Source organism: Hippocampus guttulatus, chromosome 13 (assembly GCF_054856545.1).
Source record: "Hippocampus guttulatus isolate MCC_2025c chromosome 13, RoL_Hgut_1.0, whole genome shotgun sequence".
NCBI classification, from domain to species: Eukaryota; Metazoa; Chordata; class Actinopteri; order Syngnathiformes; family Syngnathidae; genus Hippocampus; species Hippocampus guttulatus.
The window spans coordinates 2,784,970-2,804,924 of NC_141273.1; the positions used below are offsets into that span (position 1 = coordinate 2,784,970).

General features: G+C 41.0%; 1 protein-coding gene across 3 annotated transcripts; it reads left to right on the plus strand.

Moving 5' to 3' along the window:
* The first annotated feature begins 2,110 nt into the window (after positions 1 to 2,110).
* mocs1 (molybdenum cofactor synthesis 1) lies at positions 2,111 to 19,622 on the plus strand. Of its 3 annotated transcripts, XM_086126793.1 has the most exons (12): positions 2,111 to 2,368; positions 3,694 to 3,802; positions 8,250 to 8,417; positions 9,986 to 10,150; positions 11,097 to 11,158; positions 12,107 to 12,218; positions 13,573 to 13,685; positions 15,782 to 15,892; positions 15,964 to 16,084; positions 16,166 to 16,213; positions 17,752 to 18,727; positions 18,961 to 19,622. In XM_086126793.1, the coding sequence occupies exons 1-11, from the start codon at positions 2,177 to 2,179 to the stop codon at positions 18,717 to 18,719; spliced, it is 2,169 nt and encodes a 722-aa protein (XP_085982919.1). In that variant the 5' UTR covers positions 2,111 to 2,176; the 3' UTR covers positions 18,720 to 18,727; positions 18,961 to 19,622. The 3 variants fall into 3 exon arrangements, with proteins under 3 accessions (XP_085982919.1, XP_085982918.1, XP_085982920.1); XM_086126792.1 differs by having other exon boundaries at positions 17,752 to 19,622; XM_086126794.1 differs by lacking the exon at positions 18,961 to 19,622 and having other exon boundaries at positions 16,166 to 16,231; positions 17,752 to 17,901.
* Positions 19,623 to 19,955: the final 333 nt, after the last annotated feature.

Sequence of the window (19,955 nt, forward strand, 5' to 3'; positions counted from 1 at the left end):
TTGTTTTCCATATTCCTGCCTGGGCGAAAAACAAAACTATCGTGAGGGCCAGAATCCACTGCGATGGTTCAAGCACATTCACCTCTGCAATTCGCTTCTCAAGGTGGAGACATCATATTTTAATACAAGCAATATGAGCTGTTCCATTGTTATTCACAACCCTGAAAATTGCTCAAATATTAACAAATCTTGTTGGCAGAGGTAAATACACATCCAGTATCTTATCATATAAACAAAGTAAATTGCTGTGAGACTTAAGTGAACCAAGAGCAGTCAGCTTGTTTCACATGATTTACAAAGTACAAAAAAAAAGCTGCAATCATAAGATTTTTTTTTTCATCGATTGATACCAGCGACATGCAGTAAAATGAAAGGCATAGTAATGACAAAAAATGCTCTTGAATCAGATGGCAGGAAGGGGGAATCAACCCGTGTGAATGGACCTGATGCGATTCATACAACCGAATAAGTCACAGCTTTCCATGACTATATCCTACTTTTTGGGGAATTTTCTTTTGGTGATGTGCCGTGAGATTTTTCTTTTGTAAAATAATCAATAAAGGTTGTGAAACAGTTTAGAGTTTTCAATAAAAAAAATAACATTTTTGGGAGGGAATGTGGAAGGCAGCCAGAGTACTTGGAGAAAATTAACACAAACACTGGGAGAGCATGCAAACGCCACACAAGAAGGCCTGAGTCGAGATTTGAACCTATAACCTCACTGATTGAAAGACAGACGCTAAATTACAAAATATAAGGAGATATCTGTCCTTGGTACTGTATCGAGGAGCGTGAATTCTATGCACGTTTTTGTTTGACGTGTCGATAAAATACAGTGAGTGAAAACAATAATATCCACACTTGGATATTCAGCAGTGCCCTTTTGTTTTCATTCCTTCTAAATATGCAGCCGTCCATCCTAGATCTGAGGAAGGGAACCAGCATCCATTTCACTGGTTCAGGCATATTAACCACTTCAATTCTCTCTCATGGTGGAGACACACATTTTAACCCCACGTCAAAGTTTAGGATGTGCATTTTGTAGAAAATGTATAAGAAGAAAGAGAAAGAAAGAAAGAATGTGCTGTCAATTCACTCCTTGATAAGATAAAATAAGATAAGATAAGATAAGATAAGATAAGATAAGATAGGACAAAACAAGATAACCTTTATTTGTCCCACACTGGGGAAATTTGCAGTCTACAGCAGCAAAATTTGGGGGTGGGGGGAGGGAAAGAATCCCAAAAAAGTGTTTTTATTTTATTTATAAAGTGTTTCATTGCACAAAATAGATTAAACCTCGTTTCACTCACTGATGATTTTTGTCAATCAACACTAACTGGAAACTTCGTTGGGTACTCTTTCTCAATCTGATAAACTATATATATAGTACAACTGAACTGTGAATACCTGTATTTTGCAAGTGTAATGTCTATTGACACGATCTGCCTGTAAATGCTGAAAAACAAATGGTTCTACTGTCATCTAGTGGACATAAGCGTGAACTCCTATCTTAGTTTTTTATTCTTTCTCCCGAAACAAACCATAATCCACCCATCCATCCATTTTCGACACCCCTTACCCTCGGGTGTGCTGGAGCCTCTTCCTTGGCTGACAAGGGAATCGCAGGACACAAATACGGCCTTCTCAATGCCTTAGTTATCATTCTAAGGCCCTCTGGCCTCTGACCAAGCATATTTACTTCTGCTTATAGAAACACATTCGGTCCAAAAAAATCCTGCCTTGTTGAGATTCATAGGCAAACCCCTTTCTATATGCCCATATCACATCCAGAAACAAGTCGAACCAAATGGTCGAGAAATTGTTTCAACAGGTTAGCTGTAGATTCACCGATAGATAAAACAGTAATGTCAAATATGAACATATCCTTCAGACACTAAAAATATAAATAGATTTGTGGTGGTTAATTTAAGTTTTTTTTTGTGGCAGTTCATTCTAAAGTCAAACAAATGCTGTGCTGCAGTGTGTAGTGAAGGGTTACTGCACGTTGGACTTCATTTCCCAGAGTGCAATGTCATATGACGCCTCGTGGCTCCATTGGCTCCCCAAGATATTGACATTTGCTTTTCCGTCTGAGTTCACTGGCGTGTTTATCTCGCTGAAACGTTATCTGTCGAGTTTTGTGAACACATGAGTGCAGCAGAAAAATAGCGCCATGGCTACTAACCTGAGCTTTGGCTTACTCGACACACACAGGAGCGTGCGACATGTCGGAAAACTCTTGGTTCAGTGCATGAGTGGAGTTCGACCTTTCTCGAGTGCGACTCACAAGAACCGACTTGAATTTGGGGATTCCACTTTAGCTTCTTCCGACTTTAAGACATCTGCGAAAACTTTGACAAGACAGGTAATATTATTATTTATTATAAATAATGTGATCATTTCTGGAATGTAAATGTACCGGGAACGTTTGAGACATGTGGGACAATGTATTAAACCGGTATAACACTAGGTAAGGCTAATTACATAACTTAATAAATACGTCGAAATTTGTGACAAGTTAAGTTATTAATCGATAACAGAAAAAGAACAAGCACTTATATGTGTCTTTGCAATCTGTACTTAAGTTGCTTTAAATACAATAAGACATTGTTTTTAAATACATTTGACATTGCTTTTAAATACAAGTTACCAGTCTTGCAATCAAATATATGAGATCGTCAACAAAAAATGTGAAGTTATTGCCACTGTTCTGAAATAACAAAACAAATGATAAATGTCGGTGATGCTGATAAGTGTTATATTATCGTGTATCATAGCAACCCATGGAAATTTGCTTCCGAGAGATTCAGCTGTGCTCAGATATTATTACTGTCTTTATTGATTTTCTGTTTCATGATTATGTCAAGGCTTTCTTGCAGTAGGATCATATTTTGTAGCCAAAAAGGTTTTAGGATAGGCAAAAACAGCATGCCAAATGTACTTCACTCATCCTGAACAAACCAAGCATTCTCCTTTTGAGGAGAAAAAAAAAATCATGGCCTCAGCAATTACAAACTTGCAACCGAAGCTAACATGGTGTTGATTAACCAGCCGCCCTCCATATTATGAAACTATTCAAAGTAGAATTAGTTGATGGAAGTGTCTTTCTGTTTTACTTGAGGTGCAGGCTAACAGTTTGAATTGACATCATAGTGTGGATTAGTGAACAAAAAGAGTAATTGTTGTCACAAGTCAGGCTAAAGTCCTGTGATGTAGTAGTATAACGCGTGTCACCAAACACTTAAGTCTTGTTTTCGCCTTCACACAGAGAGCAGAACAGCATAACTACTGGCACGAAGGTCATAATCATTCCATGAGACCATGCACTACTGCAATGTGACTCCCTTGGGAAGCTTGCTTGCCGATTCTAAGTGATTAGCCCGTTTTTTAGGTCAGCCGGCTGTCATAAATGCAATGGACTATTTCAGTTTCAGAAAGCACCCGCGGTGTTTTCAGTTTTATTTTTATTTTTATTTTTTCGCTGTAGATATGAATTAAGCCAAACGTAATTGAAATACTATGCGGTTGATTACAACACAGCGTTTGTTATATTCCCAAGCCTGTGCAGGGACACAAACTATGGATATAACCGTTGAAAAAGAATGGGTTTAAGGGTGGATTAACCATAGAAAAGTAATTTATTATCACTATAGTTACTAGGACTGACCCCGTTATCTGACTCTTCACCAGGAGAAGCTTAGGGAGGACAACATTCCCTTTTCATCGTTCTTGACGGACAACTTTGGCCGCAGACACAATTACTTACGCATCTCCCTGACTGAGAAATGCAACCTGCGCTGTAAGTCTACCTGCCATATCGGTTAAAGGGATCATCCGGCCAGGATTGTCCATTTTTCACTAACAAGCTCAATTTATGTTATTTTATTTTGTTTTTTTTTTAATCAGGAAAATGAATACTGCCTTCCATCAAATTTGATCAATTTTTTTGACAAATCAGGAAATAACTATCTACTCTCAAAACACCCCTTTCTAGTCAGCACTACACAGTCATAGCCAAAAGTTCTGTGAATGACGCAAATATTGGTTTTCACAAAGTTTGTAGCTTCAATGTTTTTAGATCTTTTTGTAACGTGTTACAATGATAAACTGAAATATAATTACAAGTATTTCATAAATGTTAAAATGATTTTTTATAGACAATTACATTAAGTTTATGCAAAGAGTCAATATTTGCAGTGCTGACCCTTCTTTTTCAAGACCTCCCCAATTCGCCCTGGCAGGCTGTCAATTAATTTCTGGGCCACATCCTGACTGATGGTAGGTAACCCATTCTTGCATAATCGATGCTTGGAGTTTGTCAGACTTTGTGAGTTTCTGTTTGTTCGCCCTTCCTTTTGAGAATTGATCTTAATAAGGTTAAGGTCTGGGGAGTTTCTTCGCCTTGGACTTAAAATGTCAATGTCTGTCCGCCCGGCCAAAATTCATATGCACATTGATACTTTTGTCCACTTCAGCCTGTAAAAACAACAAAACGATCAGCACAATATTTTTCGATTTTGTTGAGGTGAAGGAATCTTTTTTTTTTTTTCTTATAGGAACTAGCATTTAATGTCAATAAAATCCAAAAATCTGTTCCGATCACGTTTATATTTTCACTCGTTGAAGTGGAGTGCGCATATGAATTTTGGTGGCGACGGTTCACCGTTTTAAAGTACAAGGTGGTAACCGAACGTGACAAACCAAGCCAGGAAACAATATTACAATTCTTGCCTCCTTCACTGATGTAGCTGATGTGCCAATCAAGCAGTCTCCTCCAGATTTGGGGCCATTAAAACAAAACAAAAAAATAACTTTAAATCACGATAGTTTTTCTACTGAGGTAAATTTTAGTGCTGACATAATTTTTACACACAGACCAATTATATAAGTGCCAATGTGCAGTCGCTTTAAAGCTGCCATCTACAGGCCATTTGGGCTCACAAGTCTTTTCAGCAGTGAATGGAAAACAATTTAGCAAACGCGACAACATATTTTGAATGTTCAGCTTCGAGAGGAGTAATTGTGATCTTTGTCATTTGTTTGGTCACACAACTTGTGAGTTATAAGTATCGTACATGAAACGTTGTGGCATTTGTAATGGTGCAAAGTTGCATTCAACCACGTCAAGACAGGTTGCCACTGCAGTCATCATTGACTTCAAATGATGACTCACATCAAGCCCAATAAAAACTATTTAATCCACTTCAGAAGTCACACTTGGGATAAATTCTCGTTAAACATGTCTTCATGTAAAAGCATTGCCTATCTCGTCATTACATAATTATCCATTAGCATGGAGCAGACCAGTATTGCGAGGTAATCATGTGAGAATTTGGAACACTAAGTGCTGCCAACTCAAACGAAAACCGGTACATTTGTCAAGAGTGGCTGCAAATGCCAACCTGCTCCACTTGATAATCCAAGTTAGAAAAAAACAATTTAAAAATTGTTATATGTTGCAGCATCAACAATTGTCGGTTCCGGATAGTTACCTCGATTCTAATGGTTGTGATTTGAGTGGATTTGCTACCATCAATTTAGCATTCCAACTAACAGAAGCATAGTTTACAGTCACAGTGTCTGCAAGGTCATATGTGTATTGCTTGTATTATACAGTGATCCCTCGCTATTTCGCGGTTCGTTTATCGCGGCTTCAGTGCATCGCGGATTTTTTCAACCATATTCATAAAAAATATTTAAAAAATGATTTTTTTTTCATATACATGGAGTACAGTACTGTATATGTTGCTCTATGTGACTCGCTGTTGTTTTGCAGCTTCTCGCCGACTTTTTGCGGACTTAAAATTTTCGCTACTTCGCGGATTTTCGTTTATCGCGGGTGGTTTTGGTCTCCATTAACCGCGATAAACGAGGGATTACTGTAATGTAACAAATGAAAATCTGAGTTGGCTGATTAAAAAAAAAGTTGTTTTTTTTTAAAACAAAAAATTGAAGTAAAAAAAATATTCTTTTAAAGTTGACTTAATCCACTTTTTCCTGTTCAAATACAGCACATCCAGAAAGTATTTCCAGTACCTTTCATTTTTTTCCCCCCAAAAATTGTGACAACCTTATTTCAAAATTGATTTCATAGTTTTTTTTTCTAAAATTCTGCACATAATTCATTCATCTATTTTCCGATCCGCTTTAACCTCACAAGGGCTGCGGGGGGTGCTGGAGCCTATCCCAGCCGTCTTCGGGCAGTAGGCGGGGGACACCCTGAACCGGTTGCCAGCCAATCGCAGGGCACACAAAGACGAACAACTATCCGCGCTCACACTCACACCTAGGGACAATTTAAGATAAGATAAGAAAACCTTTATTAGTCTCACAATGGAGAAATTCCTAAGAGTGTTCCATTAACCTGCCATGCATGTTTTTGGAATGAGGGAGGAAACAGGAGTACCCGGAGAACATGCATACTCCACGACAGGGAGGCCGGAGCCGGAATTGCACCCTGCACCTCTGCACTGTGAGGTCAAGGCGCTAACCCAGGGGTGGGCAATTATTTTTTGCATAGGGCCACTTGAGAACCGGAAAATATTATGGAGAGCCGGATCAAAGGGGTGAACTAAATTCGACAGAATATTAATTGGATTTCTTTATTTAAAAAGCAGTATTTTGCATTTTTTGGCACGTTTTCAGACATTATTCCGTCGTATCGAACGGAATTTGCTTGGCTTGGCGCTACTGCGGGCTTCCGTCTCGTCTCCCCCTTCCTCCCTATGCTCTGCAACTTCAAGTAACTGTGCCACCTGGCGTTGAAATGCCTGTCATTACAAGTCCAAACGAAATGAATGCAGTCGTCGACATCGAACCTTAATTGTGTACCAACCTTCGGCGGGCCGGATTAAAAAGACCAACGGGCCGGATTTGGCCCGCGGGCCGTAGTTTGCCCACCCCTGCGCTAACCACTGGACCACCGGCGGTGCCGCCGCAGCTCATAATGACAATGTGAAAGCTAACACTGGACCACCGGCGGTGCCTCCGCAGCTCATAATGACAATGTGAAATAAATGTTTGTCTTTGAAGTTTTTGAAAATAAATTTCCCCCCAAAAAAAGGAAAAAAATCCCTTTGTCATCAGAATTCTCAGCCTTTGCCCCGAAGCTGCTGGAGTCTAGCTGCTGTAAATTCAGTCCATTGGACATTTGGAAAGGCACACACCTCTGTTAACTGCCCCACAGCGGACAATGCATGTCAGAGGGCAAACCAAGCATAAAGTGGAAGGAGGTGACTGTGCAAGACCTCTGAGAAACTATTATCTCAAGCCACGGATCCAATCAAGTGTATAGAATAAATCCGGCTGGAACTGGCCACCCATCTCTTGAGCGTTCCCGGAAAAGGCGCCTTAGTCAAGGAGGTCACTGTCTGAGTTCCATCGCCAGCCTTTTTCTATGGAAAGAGGAGAACAACCAACCCTGCAACTATCTACCAATCAGGCTTGTATTATAGAGTAGCTATACAGAAGCCATTGCTTTATAAAAAGGCATCAGGCAGCCCACGTGGAATTTCGAAAAAGGTACATGAAGAAATTTCAGACCAAATTAGACAAAATTTCCTGGTCTGATGTGTCAAAAATTGAACTCTTTGGCGTGAACGTCAGATATATTTGGCATGGTGGTGGCATCATGCTGTGGGGTCCTTGGTCAGTGGCAGGAGCTGGGAGACTTGTCAGGATTGAGTAAAAGATGAATGCCGCATTGTATAGTAACATCCTGGATGAAAACCTGCTCCAGTGTGCTCCTGACCTCAGGCTGTGGTGACGGTTCATCCTTCAGCAGGACAATGACCGTAAGCACACAGCCAGGAAATCAATGCAGGGGCTTTCGGACAACTTTGTGAGTGTAAATCAACATTACACTGACGTTCAAGTATACAATCTAATATGCACCTGGAAAGAAAAAAAAATTGTGTGCGTGTGTGTGTGTATACAATTGTACATGTATGATTAACAATATTTATCATTTTATTTTATTTTTGTGTGTGTATAAAATGATCTGCTTTGTGTATGTATAATAACAGAGAGTGGGGACGCCATAGAAGAGTCTTGCCGATGGGGCCGCATTGGCTCAGTTTGGCCCTTGCCGGTGTCCTGCCTTTTTTATCTGTCTCGCTCCTCCAACAGTTGGAGACATCTAAAACAGGCGGGACAGCGGTCCTCAAAGACGGGCGTTGCCCACCTCTGCCTTACAACTGTATAGAAGCTTTCAAAGGCTTGTTTCTGTTTGTTCTGGTCATTTTCAGGTCAGTACTGTATGCCAGAGGAGGGTGTGAAGCTTACACCACGAGGCCAGCTGCTGTCCACGACAGAAGTACTGACCCTCGCCCGCCTCTTTGTCAAAGAAGGCGTGGACAAGATTCGTCTCACTGGAGGAGAGCCGCTCATCAGACCTGATGTGCTGGATATCATCGGTAACACATATTGAGAAATTGATGCTGTTGCAGGCCCTTTCCCGTGTGACTTCACAGACCAAATGATTCCTTCCATGAAGAGATGGGCGATGGGCATGAAGGGGTGGGCAAACATTTTGGCTCGGGGGCCGCAAGGGGAACTGATTAGTCGCATCTACCTTGTCCAATGTATCGCAGACCAATTTAGCGACAAGATTTAGTGGAAGCCACGAGGATCACAATCATTGGTTGAACCATAAATTAGCCAGATGAGTGAAACACTAAAGGTGAAAAAAAAATAATCCTGCGGAAGAGTTTTTATTTTTATTTCAATTTGAGTTTATTCAAGGGGATGTAGTGCCACAGTGTATTAGTGTCACATTAAGCAGGTTGAGAATATAGGGTACTCTAGTCAGCGTTTTTTTGCTGCCGGTTATCCCATCTCATCATCCATGAATGATATCTGCTAATCACTGCTGATACCCATCACATGGATTAGCTGTACATTTTTCATCTTAATCATGGTGAGTGGTATTGGTAAGATGATTTGGAGAAAAAAAAAAGATTTTACAGACTTTTTTCAAGAGAATAAATACAAAACCCTTGCTGGCGCAATGCAGCAACCATTTCGTCCAAAAGATAACTTAAAAAAACAAAATTACCTGGTTTTAGTAATAGGACTGAGTTGAAACAAATCGATGAATCACATCGAATCGATTTTCCCTGCCATAGCCAGATATCGATTCATAAAAATCATAAATACATCAAGATGGCGGAAGCAATGAAATCAGACCAACAAGCTTGAAGACGGATGTCTGGAAGGTTTGGGGTTTTAAAAAGCACAAAGACGACAACGTCTGATTTGGGAAATCTGAATTGATACCCGGCCCTATTTAGTAACACATTCTTAAACAGATTAAAATAATAAAGACTCTCAACAGGCACAAAAGTACGAAAAGTCAAATAAATGAAATATAAACATTGCCTGGATAACATATATTAAAAAAAAAAAAAACTATAGAGGATGAGATGTGTGTACCCCGCATACTGCGCGAAGACAGTTGGGATAGGCTCACTCTGGCATGTCCGCAACACTCGTGAGGATAAGTGGATTGGCATATGGATGGATGGACTCCTGTGGTAATACTGACAGTGGAACCAAAACACAGTGATGTGGTTTTAGTTGTAACTCTGAAGAGTAGCTCATCATTTATGTACTACAACTGTGAACAACACGGGACAGCGGGAACATCGTGAAGTTGATTTTAAATGTAATATCAAATAGAATTACAGTCTTGAATCTAGCTTGCTGTAACGTGTAGAATCGTGCATCACTGTTAAATCCAAATTATATAGTACAAGAAATATATGAATATGTTTTGTTTTGCATTCTATTTTTAGTCCCGGTCTTTATGGTTCGGGTAAAAAAAAAACTATGTCAAATTTGTGTAAGATGGACGCTCGCATTGTCAATGCTGTCGTACCAGTTCGTTAGGTAAATGTGAATGCTCTGAGTGGATTGTTTAATGAATGATGCAATTCCCTCACCCCTCCTTCTCCCTACGTTTTTGTTTCTCTTGCCTCCGCAGCTGAATTGAGAAAATTGGAGGGTCTGAAGACCATCGCGGTGACAACAAATGGCATGAACCTGGCTAAACTGTTGCCTCTACTCAAAGATGCGGGCCTCGACCTGATCAACATCAGTTTGGATTCACTGGTACCTGCCAAGTTTGAGTTCATTGTCAGGCGAAAAGGTATGAAGTTTTGCTTGAACTTTAAGATCAAATGTAGGAATGGTGAGGTATAAAAAGATTCGATGGGGCACCCTGCGCAGTGACTCCCTGCTACTTTTTTCACATTTTGGCTAGGGCTAGGCTAGCTGACAGTTGAAATCCTATCTGTGCGTCTAAAACAGGGGTGGCCAAACATTTTGGCTCGGGGGGCGCATTGACTTTTAAAATTTGACAGAAGGGCCAGGTCAGCACGAGCTATGGTACATTAAAAAAAATAAACTGCATTTGTTGACAGTCCATATCAAACATCAACAGAACAAAAGCATGAAAGTACTGTATTAATATACTTTTTTAAAATGACGACAGTGTTGTTGATGACCTATTTTAGCCTGTGCATTTCTGCAGATGGGTTGTCATCAGACCAGTAGAAGGAGAGCGATACAGAGGTCCTAGGTGGTCGAAAAGATCCCCCCCCCCCCCCCCCCCGTGTTCTGCGACTTCAAGTCAATGCACCACCTGGCGGTGAAATGCCTGTCATTACAAGTCCAATTGAAATGAATGCAATCATTCACATCGAACCTTAATTGTGGACCGGCCTTCGGCGGGCCGAATTAAAAGGACCAGCGGGCCGTAGTTTGCCCACCTCTGGTCTAAAAGCAGCGTCTAACTGATGTGGATCAGTCTCACTTTGAGGCGGCAAAATGACAGCGGGCTCAGCTCTGCGGCGTGGGCGTACGGATGGAATGCACAGATGGAGTGACGGAGAGGGTGAAATAAGGAAGAGCGAAAGTTCTGTCTTGTGGAAAATGCAACCGCCTCAACCATTTTGCTTCCGTTTTTACAATCACTGAAAAGTTATCAGACTGAGTTACGAGCACAATGAGACTCAGAGAAGCTAAAATAAGAATAAACGTCTTACCAGATATTAGATTTATCACCCATTCAACTTGACCATTGTTTTTCACAGGGTTCCACAAGGTCATGGAAGGAATTGATAAGGCCATTGAAATGGGCTACGACCCAGTAAAGGTATCTGTTCGTCTCTTTTTTTTCTTCTTCTTCTTTTAAAAATACAAAAGTGTGAGAGGGGACAGCTGGAATAGAGAAAACATGGCAAAAAAAAAAAAAAGAGAGACAGGGAAATGGTGAGGTTCACGACTGGTGAGCCCCCCCGAACGAAATATCAAAATATGAACTTAAAATCATAGATATCTTCGATATTCAAATTTTGACCTGAATTGAAACATTATAAACTATTAAAAAGTGCTGTAAAACAAAAATGTGAACTTTAACACTTAACAATTATGAAACACTTAATAGCCTGAACTTGAGCAAATAGACCTGCCTTACTCTATTGTATACATATAGTGTGCTGTAAATTAAACAAAGCTTGTCTGGGGACGCTTTTACTGAAAAGAGGACAATATTTAAATTAAATTGCCTATAAGGTGGTGTAAATGTAACAACAACACCTTTACTTTAAGAGGAAGAACATTTTTTTGTGCTTGCAACGTGCAAGGCTGAATAGACTGAATTCCATGCATATACTGTAGAGTGCTGTAACAAAGCCTGTCTGGGGGCACTTTTACGATAACAAAGACAACTATAATAAAATTCAACACTTGTGGGAAAGCAAATGAAAAGGTGAAAAAAAAATGTAAAAAAGTGCTATCCTCTTCCTCAACATCTTCATGAGCTCTTTGGTGCTGGATCAGGGCTGGTGTGCAGTGTGCAGTGTGCGCATGACTAGGCAACGATCATGACAAACAGCCACAGCCCAAAGGGGCTGGGCTGCCAGCGTGCAGGCAGACAGACAATTGGGAAAATATGGAACAAACCGCGTCCGGTGTTGGTTCAATACAGGAGGCGACATTTAATTCCCAATCAAAGGAATTTTCCATAATTAATGGGACGGGTGGCAACTTTGGATGGGCATTTATTTAACTGCTATCTGTTCATGTTTGCTACATGCTGTAGGTCAACTGCGTGGTCATGCGAGGCCTCAACGAAGACGAACTGCTTGATTTTGTTGGTCTTACCGAGAAGAAGCCCCTGGAAGTGCGCTTCATTGAGTACATGCCATTTGATGGTTAGTAGACGGCTAGATTGGATCGCCCGATGTTTTTGCATTTTAGTTCATCCATCCGCCCATCCATTTTCTGATCCACTTATCCTCACAAGCGTCGCGGGCATGCAGTAGGCGAGGTACACCCTGAACTGGTTGCCAGCCAATCGCAGGGCACACAGACGATCACCCATCCGCGCTCACACTCACACCCTGGGACAATTTAGAGTGTTCAATCAGCCTACCGTGCATGTTTTTGGAATGTGGGCGGAAATTGGAGAACCCGGAGAAAACCAATGCAGGCACGGGGAGAACATGCAAACTCCACACAGGGAGGCTGTCGAGCGGAATCGAACTCAGGACCTCTGCACTGAAAGGTGGACATGTTAACCAGTCGATCGCTGTGCCGCCCATTTTATTTATTTATTTTCACAGTTTTCTTGTTTATTTGAAAGGGACAAAGCACATTTAATGAACACTGGTACAATACTTGTGTAAATAGCCCAAGTTAGCGTACAGCTAATTTACATTTGTAGTCCCTTGCCAGGTAACATAAAACATAACATACTACATAACATAATGTCTTAATTTGCCGATTAATCAATGACTACGTGAAATTAGAAATGTACAGCCGCAGTGTTTGCCACATATACATTTACCTGTGGCGGGCTGCTACAAATGAATTTTGGCAGAGACTCAGAGAGTTTGGCGCTAACTTTCAGTATGCAAATGTTTTATCTACTATTATTGCTGCACGGAGAAGCCGCAATGCAGCGTGTGTGAATCTGCTAATCGATACCTTTATCGCTTTCTGCTACGATACTGTAAATACAGTGCCTCCAAAAGTATCACTATACAAGTTTGGGAAAAAAAATCATAGTAGTATCAGAGGTATCAATAGCTCAGACAATACCGAATCCCCCACATCACTCTAGCAGGCGTAATGACAAATGTCTTATCACTGTCATAAGACACTCACTGCTGTTTTTGTTGACTTTGTTTGTATAATCATTTGGAAAGTCGAGTCCACCTTGGGCAAAGCCTACAAATAATCATTAGGCTCTTATAAGTTTTGGATTATGCTGCAAAGACTTTTATGCGAAGCAAACCGGCCACGCGCATGGCGAGTGATTTTATGTTGTTTTATTTTTTTCCCCATGCGTATTTCAGAGAGTGTAACTCAAGTGTCCATAATTATACAGTTTAAAGTTGCGTAAATTATCTTTGTGAAACAAATGAAGATATAAATGCAGCTATCAATATGAATAAAAAAATATATTGAGCTTGTCTTATTTCATTTTTCTTGAAAATCAAGTGGACAAGGGCATGTAGTACCATTGTCCTACAAGAACTCACTGTGTGTGTCTTTTGTGGGCAGGCAACAAATGGAACTTTAAGAAGATGGTGAGCTACCAGGAGATGTTGGATCATATCAGACAGCAGTGGCCCGACTTGGAATCGCTTCAAACTGGACACTCAGACACAGCAAAGGTCTATCTTCAAGTCATGATTTCGATTGATTGATTGATTGATTAATTAATTAATTCCATCTGGTGAATGGATCAGAATGGTTGACTGGAAAACAGGAGAGATCGAAGAATTAAAAAAAAAAAACAGCTACTAAATCAGCTGATATTGAGAACAAGCACTAGTAACAGACATAATCATCCTTCCTTCCATTTTCTCTCGGTCTTCCCCTCATTCTGCATACAGACAAAACAAACAAGAAAAAACGGCAGTCACAATCCAATATTTTTATCAAAGATTATTCACTCAATTAATGAATAAGCGGATACATTTTTTTAGTTTAGTTCAAAGTGAATTACAAAACCATTTTTCATGTCCCAAATTCATTAGAATTGGGTTTGTATAAATACTACAGCATTTCCCATCAGTCTCCATGTGTAGGAGAAATACATTCCATACATGTATGGTTGTAAAATCTATTTCTTTATAGTTCACATAACGCAGATAATATTTTTGAATAAAGACCAACAAATTTAAATCGTCCTGATGGTCAGTTCACCAAGCAGAAACGTTAATTTTTCCGATGTATGGAGACCACCCCGCCCTCTCTCTCTCTCTCTTTCTCTCTCTCTATATATATACAGGTATATACTGTATATACAAACAGTTGTTCTCCGTGCATTATTGGACCTAATAATTTGGCGACAAAGCATCAGTTTGTATCACTGCCCTCTTTGTTTTTTTCAGTGCTCCCACTGCCACTGATATGAATTTACTAAGGCTAGTGGCGATCGGGCTAGCCGAAGCTAGAGACACGAGACTAATCCTAATTCAAGCCCCTTTATCTACTTCAGCGTGTACCAGTCATGTTTTGTTTTTTTACCCCACAAAATCCTGTTCCTGCCAGTTTTTTTTTTGTAAAATAAGTACGGTACTGTAAATTCCGGATTACAAGCCGCTGCTTTTTTTTCACACTTTCAACACTGTGGCGTGTAATATTAAGCGGCCTTTTAATTTTTTTTTCCATCGCGGGAAAAACATGGACCAATAAAATGAATGAGTCTTTCACTGAGGTCCAATGAGATTGTATGACTAATCACAACTTCCGCTCTTTTGCCGTAGCGGGGAAAAAATTTGTTACCCGGCAACAGTCGACCAATAAAATGAATGAGTAGTACACAGGGGTCCAATGAAATTGTATGATTACCGGTAATCACAACTTCCTTATTTCAGTCTTTCTTCTAACCCTGATCAACATGGAGAATACCAGACGAAAAGCATATGATGCAGCTTTTAAACTAAAAGCGATCACTCTGGCAGTTAAAGAAGGAAATCAAGCTGCTGCCCGTAATCTTGGCATAGACGAGTCGATGATGCGAAGGTGGAGGCTCCGGCAAGAAGAACTGAGCCAGTGTAAAAAGACAACCTTTAAAGGTTTTAAAGGTGGGCCGTTGTGGTGTTATAGATTCATGAAACAGAAAAGCCTGCCTATTTGGGCACGCACGACGTTGTGTCAGCAGCTCCCTCCCAATTATGAGGACAAACTTGCTTCGTTCCGCACATTGACACAAACAAAGATAGCGGAGAATTCCATCAGCCCAGATGAAATAATAAATATGGACGAAGACCCTCTGACATTTGATTTGCCTCTCACTCGGACTGTAATTAAAAAAGGTGACTCCCCCGTCATACTGAAAACAAGCGGCCACGAGAGAACACATTTTACCTGTGTTTTGAGCCGCGCAGCATCGGGCCTAAAGCTGCCAACGATGATCATTTTTAAGTGGGTGACTATAGAAATCATTTCACATCTTTTCCCATTTATATGATTTGCATTATTTTATTTAAAGCCGAGTGGCCTGCAGTATTTCTCCTCCTAAAAGTAGCTTGTGGCCCAACGCCACCATTCATGTTGAACCTTGAAGCACATGCTGTGATTAAAACACTGAACCTTAAAACCGTGAGGCAGACATCCTGAACCACTCTCATACCATGCTGCCATATGCGTAAAAAAAAAAAAAAAAGTTCTTCCGAATAATTATCAAACAACTGTCAACAAATGTATACTGTTGTTTTCCAATGATGCTTTACATTTAACTTTAGTGTGCGTGTTTCAACAGACATTCAAAGTGCCAGGCTTTAAAGGACAGGTTGGCTTCATCACCTCCATGTCTGACCATTTCTGTGGCTCGTGTAACCGCTTACGCATCACCGCAGACGGCAACCTCAAGGTAAAAACCGCGTGCATGTGTTTTTATGTGTTTCTGCCATACACTAAAATACGCCTCCCTTGTGTCCTCAGGTGTGTTTGTTCGGTAACTCTGAAGTGTCCCTCAGAGATGTGTTGCGCTCCGGAGCCTCAGATGAAGACTTGCTGCAAATAATTGGCGCCGCTGTGGGCAGGAAGAAGAAACAACACGCAGGTAAGATTTTGTGTTTTAAGGGTTTTGCTTTTCATTTCTGCTCTTGTCGCAGTGTTGACAAACAGAGTGATGGCTTTCCAGGCATGTTCAATATCTCCCAAATGAAGAACAGACCTATGATCCTCATCGGTGGGTGATACTGCTGCTGTACGTACAAACTCTCACACTCGTCTGTCGTGAACAAAAAAAAATTGGGTCACACCTTCCAACCTATTGACCATTAGCAGGTTATGGCCATTTGAATCAATGACTCACTTACCAGTCATAACATTAGGTACAGCTCGACAATCGATTAAGATCCACTACAAGAGCGGGGTCAAATATTCTGATTTTACAAAAATAATAAACGCCACTGAGATGTTTTTCTCAAGATTTAGCTCTCATGTGGTCCCAAAATATTTTTTAAAAACTGCTCTCAGTATGATTTTTGTGCAGTGTCAGTGCACTGCAATTGCAACCACAATAATGAAACACATTTTTAAATTAAGACTTGTCAGTGTCAGTCAAAAATTTCATTTATGTTTATTCTTTGTGAATTCCTGCTTTCGCTTTTGTATTGGATCATCCAGAGTCCAAGGCAAGCAGTAATGCACACGAAACCTTGGTAGGCCAGGGTCCCACACTAAGCCCACACTCCTTTGAGCTAGCATGGGACATGCTGTGGTGGCCATGCCTGAAGCAGCACCCGTCCAGTATTTTCATGATACAAAACGACGTGTTTCAACGATTATTTCCTATTTAGCGCCCTCGTCCTGCATTATTTGAGACTTTATAAAATATGACTAATGTATAGTCACTTTTTGCGCACATAATGGGTTTTTGTTGCAGTATAAACATTTTCTGGTCTTGATACATTATCTTGTTCAAGCCATTCCTTAGGGAAGGATTTAACCTGACGCGCCTCAAAAGGTATGCCTTGCTGTAAAAAGATCAATGATGACTGATCAATTTGTATTGAAATTTAAATATTAAAAGCAAGATTTGTTGATTTCGGCATTTTTGTATACCGTATTTTTCACACTAAAAGGTGCCCTGGATGATGAGGCGCACCTTCTATGAATGGCCTATTTTGTAATTTTTTTCATGTATTGGGCATTATAACACACAATCTACAATGCATCCAATCGATGGAGCTACGCTCAAGGAAATGCCAACAGAACACTACAGTACACTACACCCTGATTTATATAGCGCCGATCAGATGTCAGTTAAACTTACGGTATTTAATAAAGCAGCGACACAGTTCACTTAACCAACAGCAAGTTATAACATTAACTCGTTAACGTTGAACTCTCTTGCCGATGCTCTATTGCCGTGTTCAACTGCGTAACCCGATCGCCTGAAGTTTGAACTCTGCCTTGTAAGCATGTCTCTAGCAAGGAGCCATTTTGGGGTTGACATATTACCGCAATGACCATACACAAGGCGCATAGTATTTTAAGTTGCGCTGTGAGCTTTTAAGAAAACAGAAGGCATTTAGGTGCGCCTTTTAGTGTGGAAAATACAGTATATAATTTGTACTTGGCCAGTCCGACCAGCATCAGTAAACTTGGGCTTGCCCAATGCAGTCACGTAGTAGACCCGGGCCACAGTTAATGTAGAACCCAGTCGACACTTTTTATTGAAGGGTATCCTTGAATGACACTCTATTGTTCCTTATGTTCCAGGAAGCACTTCCCAATTACATTCTTCCAAAAACAAGCTCAAGTGTTTCCACATTGTCACTCAGCGTATTCAAAAAATATCTCCTCCTATGTGCCAGCCAGGTGGAAAACGAGTCGTTAATAGCGCAAGCCTTATGTGCCTTCGAGACTGCACTTCTTCAGCACGGGCAGACAATGACCGCTGCTCAACAAACGAAGTGAGTGGCAGCTCTCATCTCAATGTAAAGAAACAGACAGAACCCTTTATCAAAGTAGAACAGCACTTGTATGACTTCAAGGACGGTCAAACTTACCCCCATGATCACACCAACACTGTGAATTACAAACCCCAAACAAATGATCGTCTGAGACACCTACCTGGACACTTACTCATGAAGGCCAAAGTCATCTGTACGCAACACAGCGTGAGACAATATCACAACGACACTTCCAGCCAAGATCCCCACATCTCACTGTCTACGAGTGAGCCAGGTGGCCCTCACCCGGACGGTACCCCAGAAGTCCGCCTGACGCACACAGACGCCCAAGGCCGAGCAAGGATGGTAGATGTTGGCAATAAAACCCCAACACGTCGAGCAGCCAAGGCCCGCGCCACCGTCCTTTTGGGCCCCATTGCCTTTGGGCTGCTGCAGAAAAACCAGCTGGCTAAAGGCAACGCCATGGCGGTGGCCCAGTTGGCCGGCATCATGGGCTCCAAACAGACCTCGGCCCTCATCCCGCTCTGTCACCCGCTCCCTTTAGACAGCACCTCAGTCACCCTGGACCTGGACGAGCAGCGCAACGCTGTGGTCGTCTCGGCAACATGTCGCACCACTGGCAGGACAGGTGTCGAGATGGAGGCTTTGACTGCGGTCTCCATAGCAGCGCTGACCATTTACGACATGTGTAAGGCTGTGAGTCATGACATCATCATTACTGACATACAACTACAGAGTAAGACTGGGGGAAAGAGGGACTTTCTCCGACCATAACGAAACAGGTGAGAATTGTTTTTTCCCTTGGAGGTTTTCTTTCAGCAACCTACTAGGTCGGCGCTCTTTAGCGACATCTAGTGGATCCCAGGAGCTTTATACAAAATGTTTGAAAATGGAAAAAGATTTTGATCGTAGGCTAATACAGCTCAAATAGATATAGATATATATTGCAGCGCCATAAAAGGAGAGCTGTGGTGTTGTTTTTTTAAAACGCACACTTTATTTATGCTTTTAACAGTCTCGACAAACACAGACACGTCTGCGTCGGACTCCGTGTCTTCTCTCTTCTCGTTCAACTCGAGAGGCATTCAAAGACTCCGAAAAATGGAAATTCATAATTACTTCACTGACACTAAGAAAAGCGAAAATAATGCCCCAAAACAAAAAATCAAGCGAGGAAATCACCAAATAAATTCTATGGGGGCGTTTGTGAACACACAACAAAGGAATGAAGAACGTAAACAATTCTGAGACAGTTCAGTCTCCTACATACATACAGCATGTGTTTCCTTCATTGTAAGTTTTAGAGAAGGCTTTTTTTTTTTTTTGCGGCTACAGACTTTTTTTTTTTTGCGGCTACAGACATATTTGTTTTTTTGTTTTTTTTTCTCCTATATGGCTCTTTCAACATTTTGGGTTGCCGACCCCTGTACGAGGTGATGTCACTAGACGAGCCCTATTGATGTTCGATTATAAGAATGAAGGAAGGAGGGAAGTAAACGCACTGTCCCCATGTTAAAGTAACACACAATAGATTTTGACGTAACATCCAAGACAGGATATTCATGAGATTATATTAACGTGTCATTGTCAATATTTTGAGAGTTGCCGTTTTCTGACAATTGTCCCAGCTTTGGAAAAATATGCATTTACATTAAATTTGTCAACCTGAACACTGTACATCATGTGGTTGTCTTTAACTACAGGAGAGGTGACGGAATATCAGAAATACATTTTATAGTAGATGTACATCTAAAACATGCAAATGCAAACCCTTGTCTTGGATTGAATTACCGGTCGATTGTGCAGAACAGGAGTACCTCCTGTTGTGATTGCTGATGAAGACTGGGCCAAAAATTTCCATGGTGACGTCTGAGAGAGCTCATGACGTAAATTCCCTGCACTGCCCACTGGAAAGTTGGAGCAAGCATGTGAAAGTCAGGAACACTTTCTGTTGATCCTCCAGCCGCAGTATAAAATGTTGTGCGCTCATCTGTCACGAACATGAAGCAA